The sequence below is a fragment of the Netta rufina genome (assembly GCF_964035555.1).
Source record: "Netta rufina genome assembly, chromosome: 6".
NCBI classification, from domain to species: Eukaryota; Metazoa; Chordata; class Aves; order Anseriformes; family Anatidae; genus Netta; species Netta rufina.
Genome location: NC_140129.1, coordinates 12,255,281 through 12,269,649, shown reverse-complemented (window position 1 = coordinate 12,269,649; position 14,369 = coordinate 12,255,281). Strand labels below are relative to the sequence as shown.

Below are 14,369 nucleotides of genomic sequence, written 5' to 3'. Positions count from 1 at the left end.
TTGTAAATTCCTTAAGCAAGATATTCAGTTTATGTCTGCTTCTGTTTCTGTGCTAGTGCACCAATATGCAGAGCAATTCAAATTCACTGAACTTTCTGTCTTGGCAGGAGACTGCCTCTGCTGAGTTGTTACAGGTTTGGGACATGCATTTGTGTAACTTCAGTGATCTCCCAGAAGTAAATTTTGAGGTTCATTGCCTGTATCACGTTTTGCAAAAGAAGCCACAGGTAACAACATCATCTTGGATGACCCCAGTTAATAGAAGGTGCAAAAAGGCTTTTCTGCATCTGAATGACCACACAAACATCGTGAATTTGGAATGTTAAATTACCAGATTTGGAGAGGAAAATCAAAATCCTTAAGTTCCACACTTTGATTTGTACAAAGATTTTTTTTATTTGTATCTTTCTGTATTTTTGTATCACTGAAGATGGCAAAGTGTGATATCAGAAGTGCCTATAAAAGCCTTTGTTATTTTGTGTAACTCCTTTTAGGGGAAATGGAAGGCAAACCTGTGCAATATTTGTAGCTTACATTTATAATAACTAGAATTTATCTGCCAAAGATAGAATTCAAACTGTCTTGGTTCAGCAGAAGTGTAAGACAGTCATGAGATTACATTTAATGCACTCAAGAAAACAACGTTTCAGACTTTCAGGTTTTAAGTTCATCCTCCTGTATCTGATGAACAAAGAGAAGATGTTAGAAGGTGTGGGGAGCTGGGGGTCGGCCTCTTCTCCTGGGCAGCAAGTGATAGAACAAGAGGAAGTGGCTTCAAGTTGCACCAGGGGAGATTTAGGGTGGATATAAGGAACAATTTTTTCACTGAACGGGCCTCTGAGGCATTGGAACAGGCTGTCCAGGGAAGTAGTTGAGTCGCCATCCCTGGAGACATTTAAAAGATGCATATATGTGGTTCTTATGGATGTAGACTTGGCAGTGCTGGGTTAATGGCTAACCAACGATTTTAGAGATGTTTTCCAGCTTCAGTGATTCTGTGAATGCTGTCAGTTCTCTGAAGTCTGTACTTACCAGTTACCTCACAGGAGAGGGGAGGTGGTACATTTTGCAGAACACTTGTAACACTTGCTAACGTGTGTGTCTTGACCTTTTTCTTTGATTGTTTTCCCCCTTTTTCTAAAAAAGGTGATCACAAGAAGTCACTTTTTTTATGCATATGTTTCATATGAAAATAAAATGATAATAAAAAAGACTTATTTAGGATTTCTCCAGGCCAGTAAATGAGAGCAGCAGTATAAAGAGTATCTAGAAACATCCTTCTAGCTGTGGTTCTGCTAAGAGTCGTTTAAACATAATTAAGTGTGCTCCATACCAGATGGAGCAGAGAGCAAGGCAAGATCCCCACTGAATAAAGAATCTTAATTAGAGGTGTTTTTTAATTACATGGGGAAAAAAAAAGATAAACCAGCATGTGTGGATAGAACTTATTTTAATTGGCATGAAAATTTTCTATGCCTCTTTCCTTCTTTGAGTGCTGTCAGCTTTGTAAACCTCTTGAATAGATTACTTCAGTGGCAGAACTTTGCCTTCACTGAAGTTGTTGGCATGTCATACTGTCAGTTGTGATTTTTACCAAAGAAGCTTCAACTGACATTAGTGAAGTCTCTAGTCAGAACTGCCAACTATTTTTAGTGATGGGAAAATAAGCTAGTCTTACAAAAACTGTCTTACTTCTAAATCATGGGTAGTGTTCATGTTTAAGAAAACATGACCGTGTTGTCGTGTGTTTATATCTGTTAACGCATAAATGAGCATATATATATATATATATATATATAGCATCTAGCATGAGGATCTTTTAGAAAGTCTTAGGTCTTCTTTTTGCTAGATCTAACAATACTGTAACACATGGTCACCTGTCAACTGCATTAAGTTTTTTTTTAATTTAAAAAAAAAATAATACGAAAAACATCCATTATTGATTTTTTTCTCCTGTCAGCTCCCTCCAACGCATTGTACTTTCTAACAGTGTTTTAACATTAGAGAGCAACATCTTACGTGGACAGGTAGTGACAGGACAAGGGGTAATGGCTTTAAACTGAAAGAAGGAGATTTAGGTTAGATGTTAGGAGGAAATTCTTCACTCTGAGGGTGGTGAGGCACTGGAATGGGTTGTCCAGAGAAGCTGTGGATGCCCTGTCCCTGGAGGTGTTCAAGGCCATGTTGGATGGGGCTTTGGGCAGCCTGGTCTGGTGGGAGGTGTCCCTGCCTGTGGAAGGAGGATTGGAACTGGATGGCCTTCAAGGTTCCTTCCAATCCAAACAGTTGTATGAACATTTAAGGTTCTAATTTTCCTGCCTTACTTTAGCTGTGGTACTTGGCAGCACAAGTACCTGTGTACACTGCTTTAGAGCAACAAAATTTGTGTTCCTTTTGAGTACTGATGTTCCTAGTTTGAGTTTTGATGGGATCCTTAGCTAGCCATGGCTTTCAGGGTAAAGCTGTCCTCCCTCATTCCGTTCAAAGTGATTGAGAGACTTCCCAGAGTATTACACTCTCTAAAACATTGCGTTAACAGAACAAAAAGTGCAAAATCTTCAGTGTGTCCAGTTCCTTACCACTCACAGTGGATCTGCTCAAAAAGCCATGGAAATAAGGAGGTGTGAGAAGAACTAAGAGAGAACAGGATGATTGCAGGCCAAGCTGCAGTTCCTCCGGCTGTTGAACGCGGATACAAAACTGCTCTTTTTCCATCCAATTGGAGTCTATTCAACTCATATTTTCTTAATATGGCTTTCACAGGCACTGGTTATAGGAAGAAAGATATGAAGAGAAACCATTTTTTAGTGTTAACTGAATGATTTTGTTTAGCCTACAAAAGTTATGTTGTTCAGTAGCAAATTTCTGATGCCACTAGTAAGAACAATGTTTGAAAAATGCTGTTTTAGATAATTGGAGATTACAGCTTCAGGTAAGAAATACACTGTAAGAAAGTTTTAATAATTTATTCTGTTTTCCTTAAATTCCTTCACTTTAGTATGATAAGGAATATTTATGCATGAACACTGTGTATTGGCAGTCATGACCCTTCAGCACGCATTCTGCAGACAATATAATTTGTGGCTGGACATTACAAGAGATTCTTTGTTAAATTTAGCAGATTTGTTGCCATGAAATGCTCTCAAACCCTTTGTGTTTCACTCTTGACTGCATTTGACTGGATTTTACTGTTCAATACTATACAAGTCTTTGTTGTGCTACTGCATTTTAACAAAACATGTTCCTACTTGGTGTTTTTCTTTTCATCTTTATTTTTTCCTTTTTTTCTTCTTTGAGCACCGAAAGGAGTAACCTATCGAGCTTTTGCTGGAGGATGTTATAAATGAAAATTTAGTAACCATTCCATCAGCTTTGTAACCTGGGCGAAGTGATGTGTGCATGGTAGTGAATACTTCATGAAGATTTAAAGCATGTTTGAAATTTGTCAGGAAGAAAGCTTCCACTTTGGTTTGCTCTAATTTCAATAAATATTTATCACCTGCTATCAGTGTGAATTTAATACAGCAATAGATATTTTGGAGTCTTGGAACAGAAGAGTTAGATGCACTTGACCTACTAAATTTGCCTTTTCATTCATGAATGTCAATATAAAGCACAAATAATTTTGTTAGTTTTTTAATCAGGATAAAAATGAGGACTTTCCAGTTATAGCAAATACGATTCTTAAATACATATCTAATGTATCATTACTCCAACTTTCTACTTTAGCAAATAAATAATGAATCATTAAATTAATCACGCAATACTACTTTTTTCCCATTAAAATATCCTCATTGTGGTTGTGCAGATTTTGTCACGCCTCTTGTGTTCTATGTAGTCTTAAGAGAGGATGTTTAGTTTTGTAAGTTTAGGAGAGCAGTTTTTTTGCAAGGAATTTAAAAGCTGCGTATAAATGGCAAATAAAATGTTTCTCAATAAAAGGCTGTGTACAAATATATACGCAGTGGTTTTGTGAGGCAACCTAAGCCAAATGCATTTTTTACAGCTGTTTTTCTGATGATGGAATAGATATATGATAAAATTTGTTTTGAAATTTAAGACTACATATGCAGAGAGATGCTGAAGCACAGTTTGTTTCTCATCATTTTGTGCTGCATCCGTGTAGCTGTATTCACCTATTTTGGGTGTACAGAAAAGATAAACATGTCACTGGGTTCAGTGAAGGTAGTTTAAGGGTCGGAGTTGTTGGGAGAAGGGGTTTGCTCTGCTGAACGGGCCCATTGCTAGAGCTGCCATGCAGTGGGCAGGCAGTCCTGTTTGGGCAGCCAGCAGCTGAAGGTCCTGAGCAAACTGAGGTGAGGTGAAAATCATTTGGGAAAAAGCATAAAAAATGAAAAGCATAAAGGAATTGAATTTAGAGAATATAGCATAGCTAAAGAGAAGTAAAACATCCATACACTCTTCAGTCATGGTGCCTACCTACCAAAGAACTGCCTTTCATGACACCGATTTTATTTGTCATTTCTCATATTGAGCAAATAAAATCATTTAAGACAAAAATGCAACATTATTAAAATAAGAATAAAGTAGAATTGAATATAAGTCTCCTAGAAATGGCCTTAAGCATCCATTTTTACTTTAGTAATGGGAGCTTTTTATTTTATAGGTGTTTCCTACAAATAATACAATTTAGTTTTCTGGTTTAAAGCATTTTTCACGTCAAGTAAAAACTTTGTTCTAGCGTGATTTGAATGCAAAAGAAAAAGCTGCAGCATTTTATTGTTATATGAAAGTAGCAAATGCAATGTTTGCAAATAATTCTTGAACGTGCTCTTTCTTGAATGATCAAGAAGTATTGCTCTCCATTTACATTGCAAAAGCTTTAATCAGTGAGCACACATCACTTAACCAGTTATAAAGAGCGATAAAGGAATCTATAAATTTTGCATTTACAAGATCCTGCAACGAAGGCATTGTAAGTTACTCTTTCTGGGCACCGCAGGTTCAAGCAGCACTGATGTTAAAGAAAACCGCAACATGGACAACGTTCCCCCCAAGGACGGCAGTGTGCAAGGCACCGGGGAGGGGGCTCAGCTCTCCAATGGTGGTAGCAGCAGCAGCAGAAAGCGTCTTTTGGAGGAGGGCAACAATGGCCACTCCAAATTTCGCCCTAAGAAGAGGAAGAAAACGCCAGGTCCCGTTTTGCCAAAGAATGCCCTGATGCAACTTAATGAGATAAAACCTGGTTTACAGTACAAACTGCTGTCCCAAACAGGGCCGGTTCATGCTCCAATGTTTGTGATGGCAGTTGAAGTTAATGGGCAGGTGTTTGAAGGGTCTGGCCCTACAAAAAAGAAGGCCAAGCTTCATGCTGCTGAGAAGGCTCTGCGGTCTTTCGTTCAGTTCCCAAATGCGTCAGAGGCGCACCTCGCAATGGGGAGGACTCTCTCTGTCAACACAGACTTCACCTCCGACCAGGCAGACTTTCCTGACACGCTTTTCAATGGATTTGAAACTCCAGTTCCTGCTGATGCTTCCTTTTACCTAGGGTCCAACGGGGATGGCTCGTTCAGCTCTAGCGGGGACTACGGGTTGTCATCGTCATCTGCTGTAGCCAGCAGTCTTACCCAGTCGCCTCTCCCCACACCATCACCATACCCGACCACGAGCGGCAAGAATCCGGTCATGATCCTGAATGAGCTGCGGCCAGGACTGAAGTACGAATTTCTCTCAGAGAGCGGGGAAAGCCATGCCAAAAACTTTGTCATGGCTGTTGCAGTGGATGGTCAAACGTTTGAAGGATCAGGAAGGAATAAAAAGCTTGCAAAAGCTCGGGCTGCTCAGTCAGCCTTGGCATCCTTGTTTAACATGCAGCTGGATCAGACTCCATCTCGACAGCCCATTCCTAGTGAGGGGCTCCAGTTGCATTTGCCACAGGTGAGAAGCCCTTTGGTGTTTTTCAGCCTGCTTAGATAATGACCAGTCATAGCCAAGGTGAATCATTTTGAATCAGCTTCAACATTTCTGCTGTTTGTTCTGCTTGGGTGGATGGGTGTGTTTATTTGTGTGTGTGCTTATGTGTGTATACATATAAATATATATATGCACATATATTTATATGTAATTTATATATATATATTATGTATATATATATATATGCAAATTATTTATTTAGGCAAGTAAATCGGGATGAGAAATAGTTTAAATTAAATAATTAGTGAAGTAGGGAAGGTAGCAAACATACCAGACAGAGATCAAAAAATGTAAAGAAACTAGAATGAAGTAATTTTAAACTTTTTTAATGAAGAAAAATTCTCCCTTGTTTGCTTGTGCTTCTCCCCAGTCTAAGTATAATAATGAATGTTTGTCTGCCCTCTTTGTACTACATCCATTGGGTCTTTTTAATGATATGTCTGTCTAAATCCATTTACTTGTTATGTATGTATATATGCATACATATACATATAAGATCCCATGAATTCGTTTCAACTTTCTGTTTATTCTAATGAGAGTTTTGAGGCTTTGACCTTTGCCATCTCAAAAACATTGTTTTAAAGTTCATTCAAATTACTATATGTCTGATTCAATATCATTCTATAATCTGGGGTTGAAGAGTATATATAAATGTGATTATTGTAAGTACATTGTTTCCTCTAGTTGCATGGACAATATGCATTATTTAGAGATTCCTATATGCTGTTTCTTTATCTTGCATAATTATTGGGTTATTTATGAATGTTTAATGCTTTTTCAAATCTAGGATTATGCTATTTCAGGTCTTTATGATTTCTTCAGTAGGTTCAGCTATTTCAGACTGCTTTTAAAATAATGCTTTTAAAGGTGGATTTGGCACCAGATACCAAAAAAAAAAAAACATTCACTGTTTTTTACATGTTACTAGTTCCTGAATCAGTAAAATGGTCAAAATGGGAACTGCAATATGAAGTAGGAAAGAATATTTTTTGCCCTGAATATTTTTTCAGGGCGACTTCTGGTAAGTTTCGTTCTGAGTTGGGGAAAGTAGAATCGTTATATTCTCCCCCAGTTCACACTTCTATCATTCTAAGGGGGTAAAGTTGTTTTTCTGCCCAGCAGATCAATGCGTAACAACTTACGCAGCCTTTTTAAGGGACTTCAGTGGACCACTGGACGGTGATGGGTACTTCTGAGCTCCTTGCTTTGTGAGATCTTGACCTGCATTCTTAGTTCTGTGAACCTATTTGTTGTCCCAGAGTGCTACCCCATAAGTGGGCTCTTGCAGTAGTTATGCTGTGCAAGGTATGCACAAACTATGTGGTCAATTCTGGGCATTTGAGCTCAAGGTATGGTTTTAAATAAATAATTTTTTTTAAAAAGGCAACACATGCAAACAACTTTTTTTCCCTCCAGCACTCCAACACTGACCTTGATGCCCATATTGTCTACAACAAAGCGTACTTTAGGGCCAGCTTGCATTTTACCTTTCTTACAGATGTGCATAAAAGGCTACTCCAGTGTGGAAGAGAACCCAGTGTTTGTAGGGGTAATTCAGCATACTACACCATGTGGGGAAGGGGCAGGTTGCTGGTACTGTCTCATGTAGGTCCTATTTAAAGTCAGCTATTGATTCTGAGTCTTTTGGTCAGTTTGTAGTCAGGACACCCATTTTCTTTCTGTACTTACTGTGTTTTATTACTCTGCTTATATTTATAATTAGCTATCAAGTTATTGGTATTGATCTATTACATCATGGTCTATTATAAGTGATTTTGTTTTGGTACATTTTAGTGAGTAATCAGAGATTTAAGCATTTGTGATGTTTGTTTGGTTGTGCTTTTGTTTTATTCCTTTTTTTTTTCAACTCTTGAGTTCTTAAACAGTTGTTTTTAAATGGTTTTAAATGAATATGTGTAAATATATTAAGGCTGGAGATAACCCTAAAGTGGGTGAAGTCACAAACATTGGAGAGTACAGGAGTGATGCAGACGAGGTTGAGATTTGTAACAACCCACAGACCAAGCAAAATAATGATTTTATTTGGAAAAATGGCAAACTGGAAACATGCAAGGGGAGAAAAATTCCAAGCACTGAAAGCTCAGTGGAAGGAATGAGAGTACAATGTAGCTCTGCCAATGCAGATGTTGGAATTGCTGCCTGGGCAGCAGGTTCCAAATGCATCCTCAGCTCAGAGCTGCGTGGTGAAAAGCAGTGTGTTGCTCCAGACGCCTCACCTCTTGAGGTGCCATTACCTTCTGGATCTGGTAGGCAGCAGGCAGAACTCTACGGTGTCTGCAGCAATGTGTTAATTTGTGATGCCTTGCAAGAAAAACTGTTAGAGCAGAAAGAATTGAGAGGAGTGAAAAGATGATTGCTGCTCTGGGTGGTGATGGGGAGTTTTGGGTGAAGTACATGTCAAAAGTTATTTACCTTCAGGTAGAAGCAAGCACACTGGAGGGAATGAAATGTGGGAATACACATCTAAGCTATCGAATGATAGAGAAGGACTGCTGGTATCAGAGATCAGCTTATTAAATAGATATGGGTATAATCATTTGGCCACTACAGTGGGTTATCAAGGTCCTGTGGTTTAATACATTTAAAATCAGTCTGTGCAAAGCAAGCTTATCTGCTTGTTCACAGCTTGACCTTTTGTGAAAGATGAAGCACTGCTGCCTGCGGTGAGGAAAATCTCTTTGCTGGGAAAGTGACTTAAACCCAGCAAGTCAGCATGTGCCTCAGAGCAGATGAATGTGCACTGATGAAAATCAGGCCTTGTGCGTTTATTACTCTGTGTATTAAAATGGGAGAAATTGTCAGTCCAGTGGGGTAGGGACATGCCTCTCCAAAACAAAGAAAATATTTTTATGGGTAGCTACATTTTGTAAATTGATAGCCATCCTCATTTTAGCTCCCATGCCAAGTCCAACAGGATATCCTGTATTGTACAGTAATCTGCAGCACAGTACCAAGGGCTCTAAAATGTGTCCTTGAAGTTTTATTTTCTGTGGAAGACAACTACGTATTTCAACATGCTTAGGTTAAGATCATTAAAACATTTAAAGTGCCTTGTTTGTATAGGTCTAAAGATTTGGTAGGTAGCTATAGTTGTTGAGATCTGGAGAAGACAGAGAAATGTGAACAGTATTTTAAAATAACTTTGGAAGACAAGTGGGTCACCTGTTTATAGATGAAGTGTGGAAGCTGAAAGAAACAAATTTTTTAAAACTATTATTGTGAAGCCCAAATCCCATTACAGGGGAAAGCAGCATTGCTGAGCACTGAACTTTGCCTCTTTGTTTTTGGAGGTGGTCTCAGTGGACTGAGCTTGCCGTGATGGCCTCCTTGGTGCAGAGCCCTTGCTCTTGGCTAGGCTTCCTCCACGGCTTCCCAGGCCCTTGCCTGACTTTATTTCTGAGACATCCTCTACCATAGGTGTATGTTGCCTGTCTCCCTTGTAACCTTTAGTAATCTCACTGCAATAGAGAGGCCACTGTTTGGCCCTCTCTTCTCCCTTCTCCTCTCTCTGTCCTTCCTTCACTTTTCTCCTTTTTATAAAACTGGATTAAGAATATATCCATGTTAATTTCAGAAGCCATAAAAAAGGGTCAGTGAGGAAGAAGTTTCTTTTTTTTTTTTTTTTTTTTTTAATTCAGGAGACTAGTAGCACACAAATCTTATTGTGAAGTTGAGAAAATTGTAGGGTTAACCCTAGAAAGCTCATATGTTACCTACAGCTGTTACCTTCAGTTGTTGTAATTCTTACTCTTTCTGTGAGACTATTTTAGAGTATTCACCAAGTATAATAATAATAAGCATGTTCAGCATCTAGGAAGTGTATGTAAAGCTACGATTGCCTAATACAAGCTTCTTCAGAACTTTAAAGAATCTTCTCTATCCCTCAGTCTACAAATAAGTATCTTGAAATCCAGAGACCAACTTCATCAAGGCTCCCTTAGCCTTCATTTAAAGGAGAAAGGAAAATGTTTCCCCCCATGCGGGACTGATGTTTTTTTATCTCTGCTGTAGCACCTGTCTGTACTTGGTTTTGCCCAGATACGAGCTATAGTAGGGGTAGCAGTGGTGCACGGTGTTGTGGTGCTCTGTTTCCCATCCCCTCCACTGTGCTGCAGCAACCACCAGCCCCATGATGGGACCAGCACTGAGCCTTCGTGCTGGTGCCCTGAAAACCAGGCGCTGAAATAAGCACAGGGAGGCAGGAAGAATTTACCCCAGTGTGGTTCTCAAGGACTGTACCTGCTTTTAACTGCAGCTCTAAACCCATGCATCTGAATCTCACTGAAATGTGGTGGGACCACTCCCATGACTGGAGTGCTGCAGTGGGTGGCTACAAGCTAGAGAGAAGCTTGAGAACTGGTGCCTCTACAGGCGTGATGGTAGCCTCTGAACAAAGCTGAGCTTCTGAAAAAAAATGTAAATCTGTTGATAAGAGTTCCTGAATTGTAGTCCATTCAAATGCATTGAGAAAATTTGTATTTACAATGTTGAGAGTCTTCTGATTCTACAAGTCATGTGCAAAACATGGGCTGAAGCTTGGTGCAAATGTGACCTCAGTCACCACTGACTGCTAGTTGCTGTATGTCCCGGTCAGATTCTGGAAAAAGACATCAAGCTCCAAAATCATGACACATGAGCTGTAGTTATTGCTTCATTGGCTGCAAAAGCTTTCCCAGAAGAAAGTCAACATTGAGAGTTCCTCTATTTCTAGTCTGTCAGCTCTCATGAGCACTGCTAAGAAAGCAGTGGTGAATCAGGCTGGCAGTCTTCAAGCCTTTTCTTTTTACTTTTCTTTTGACTGCGGCAGTCTGGTTTTGGAACAGATTATGCTCAAGATTTGTCAGCACTGCGGATTTTCCTTGGGCTGTCCCTGGAGGTGTGGTGATTTTCTTCTTGTACAGAAAGGTCCTGTGGTTAGTTCGTAAACAGAAGCATCTCAGCCCCAAATGTCCTCTTGGGCTGGATTTAATTGCTTATGCACGTGTTTAGCGTTGTACAAGACACTCTCAGGTATCTAAGGCATTGGTGCAGCACTGGCCAGCCTGGCGCAGGACCTGTGCGCTTCTGAGGCGTCCACCTGTGGGCCAGGGGTAGCATCTTGACTACTGCCAGCTGGCAGCATGCAGACAACCGCACCCGGTCTTCTATGCCTGGCGCTGCAAGGAAGGGATTTAACGCCAGGCTGCAGGAATCTGCATGTAGAGATGTTTAAACCTGGGTTTTCCCGTGGGTGTGTGAGCCTGAAGTCCTGTTACGGTCAGTGCATGCTTGGGGGTGTGATGGTGTCTGAAAGAGCCATCACCCTTAAATGGCCTCTTCGTATGGACACTCTTAATTTGTCTAAAAACTGTGCCAAAAAGGGTTTTCCTTCATTGCAGCTGCATCTGTTTAACATGTAACTTGCCTTTCTCAGCCTTTCCTTTTGAAGTAATCGACTATGCTGCTGGGTGTATCACGGGGGCACTGGACTTTGTGTAGTACATGCGGAAAACAGTACCAACAACAGATATTTACACGGTGGTTTTTACTCGAGTAATGTTGCATAGATTGCCCTGGTTTTCAGTTTCTTTTTTGGTGAAGATTGAGGAATTTGAGTTTGATTCATCTCTAGTTATTGTAGTTCCAGCTGCCTTAAAATCAGCAGGTGAGATTGGCTGCAGTGTTGAACTGAACCATCATCGGAGTTCAGCACGAGCAGGAATGGTATCTTGAAGTTGTCGTTAATATGAATTTAGTCCCCGCAGAGCCTGAACGATGTTGCTTGTCAGCACAACTGGCAAGTTACAGTGCTGTGGCTATTGTTCAAGTTTTCCTTAAGATGAAAGAGTTAAGCCTTCTTAATTTTCAGACAGGTAGGTTATACAGTGATGTCTTACACTCTTAAATTTGTATGTCTTATTTAAAAAAAAAAAAAAGAAAACGCTTTTGAAAACAAATTCATTCTTACCTATGCAGTAACTAGGTAATTAATTTGATTGTTATAAAAGGTTTCTGTGTTGCTTTGAAGAGGCTGCTTTTGCACTTCAATCTTTCTGTCAGGTCCAACACTGAGGATGCTGAAAGGAGATGTTGTGAGGTTTGAGCGTGAAAATACTGACTCATCTCCCTGTTCAATTGTTCTCCAAAGCCTCAAAAGTTCATAGTGATCATGAACGTAAGGTATTTTGATGCTTAACATGGAGCTTTGTGACCCTGTCATGGAGCACACAGAACTCTATTTCCACATACAGTGAGCTCTGAGTGTTCAGTGTGCCGGAAAAATTGGACCTAGCCACCTCCTTGGCATAGTGCAGATGCATCAAAGTCTTTGTCCAGTTTTAAAGCAAACAATACAAACACTTCTGTTTGTCAAATCATTTAAAAGTGCAAATCTTTATAACCTAATGCTATTGTGGCTTTTTTTTTAGTTGTTGAATTTTCTAATGTGCGTTTCTGTGTGATCCAACAGGTTTTAGCAGATGCTGTTGCACGCTTGGTAGTAGATAAATTCAGTGATTTGACAGAAAATTTCACATCTCCACATGCACGTAGAAAAGTCCTTGCTGGAATTGTCATGACAACAGGTAAAGAAAAAAAATAATACTGTTTTAGCTGTCTAAATCCCAGGGCTTTGTTTGCGTGCTAAGAAACTATATTCTTTCTTCGGTCAATCAGTATTGAAATATATTTTTACTGTTTAATCCTCAAGGTGCATTAAATATAGCAATTAAATCTTGGCTAAAGATGATTAAAGGAAAATTAGATCTGCAAACGCATCTGTTTCTGGAGCTCCTGTCTTCTGCGTAGTTGAGACTTCAGAGATAATTCATAGTTTACAAAATGCACGAACCTTTTAAAATGAAACATTGAACTTTTTGAAAGTAAATCTAAGATAAATTTCACCACATTGGTCACACAGATGGCATTCTTAGTTTTGGCATGGTATATAAGAAATTATGCTTGCTTTACAAATCTTTAAGGTTTTGCACTTTGTTAGTTAGCCTTTGCTCTTTCCCACACCCACACACAGCTCCCCATGAATCTGCACCACTTCGGGCCGGGATGCACATCACAGCTAACTACGCACTGGCAGCCTAGGCTCCCTCGCATTGGCACCTCCAGGAGATAATCCTGTATTGTGGATGGACCCTAAACTTCAGGTGCCTGGGCCATGTTGAATATGTTTCTTCCCGCTTGTCCATACTGCAGTAAATATTTTGTTGGATGAAGACAGCAGAAGGCATTTAACAGGGCCAGCTGCTTTCCATATCTGGTGTTTTTTGCTTTGTTTTGGTACAGGGATGTAACATTTTGACCTGTCATTCAAAATTCTTCATGGAATTGACTATTTTAATGACAAAGGTAGTTTTTTTTGTATAGAAAACATGCAAAATATTTTTAATTCAATTGTGCAGAATTATTTAACACCAAGAACTATGTCTCTAGATGTCCTGTACTGCTGATAAGCTTCAAAATGGTTTAACTATTTGAACTTCATTATCTAGTTTTACTTATCATGTTGATGGTTTAATACCCTTCTATTCTGTCTTTTTTTTTTTTTTTTTTAATAAATCAGTGCCTTTTAATAATGCAAATTTCTAAATATGCTGTTAATATCTGCATATATGGACAAAAGGTTGCCGTGCTCTAAGCCAACTGGCTGCCTGGGCTCAGAAAAAAGCATCATCTTTGGGGATCAGGCTGTAATAACTCTTCCTGAAGCAGCAATTTTTCCCTGCAGGTTTTCAATTTCTAACTCATCTGAGCTCCAAAATGAAGAACTCACAAGAACCATAGACCATACTGGTAGAGGAAAGATAAGTCTGAGTGAAGCTTTTGGTTTAATGAAAAAATCAGAAGAAAAAATATTTCTTGAAAAGAAACAAAAGGGCCTTGTTTGAATTCTGCAGGACGATCTCTTGCTAAGTTGCTTGTGATTTTAGTTGTATCTTCATTCTAAAATTTTGTTTTGTCAGGTACAGATGTGAAAGATGCTCTGGTAATAAGTGTTTCTACAGGAACAAAATGCATCAATGGTGAATACATGAGTGACCGGGGTCTTGCATTAAATGATTGCCACGCGGAAATTATATCTCGACGGTGCCTGCTTAAATTTCTATATACACAACTTGAGCTTTATCTAAGGTAAGCTTATGGGAAGATAAGCTGACCACATGGAGCTGTGAAGCTTTAAGAAAATGTCTTCTAATTATTTGAATCTGAAACATTTGTCCTGACATGCCCTGCTGAAATGAAGTGTGTAAAGTAACACTTGTTGCATTAGAATGTTTAACTGAGAACTGAAGCTCTTTGCCCTGAAGTTTAAATTGAACAAAACATCTGTTCAGTTAGGTGTCAATCTTGAGAGGAAAGCACAGACAAAATTATAGGGAATCATTTTGTAATCTGTAAACAAAAATCTAAATCAAAGTAAT

The 14,369-nt window shown here is 39.2% G+C and overlaps 1 protein-coding gene across 1 annotated transcript in view; it reads left to right on the top strand.

The window, feature by feature from the left end:
- Positions 1 to 14,369, top strand: part of ADARB1 (adenosine deaminase RNA specific B1) — a 63,652-nt gene that overhangs the window by 29,240 nt on the left and 20,043 nt on the right. The window contains exons 4-6 of the mRNA XM_084288826.1: positions 4,964 to 5,898; positions 12,404 to 12,518; positions 13,911 to 14,079. Of these exons, the coding sequence (XP_084144952.1) occupies positions 4,964 to 5,898; positions 12,404 to 12,518; positions 13,911 to 14,079 (1,219 nt within the window). The remainder of the gene's footprint in view (positions 1 to 4,963; positions 5,899 to 12,403; positions 12,519 to 13,910; positions 14,080 to 14,369) is intronic.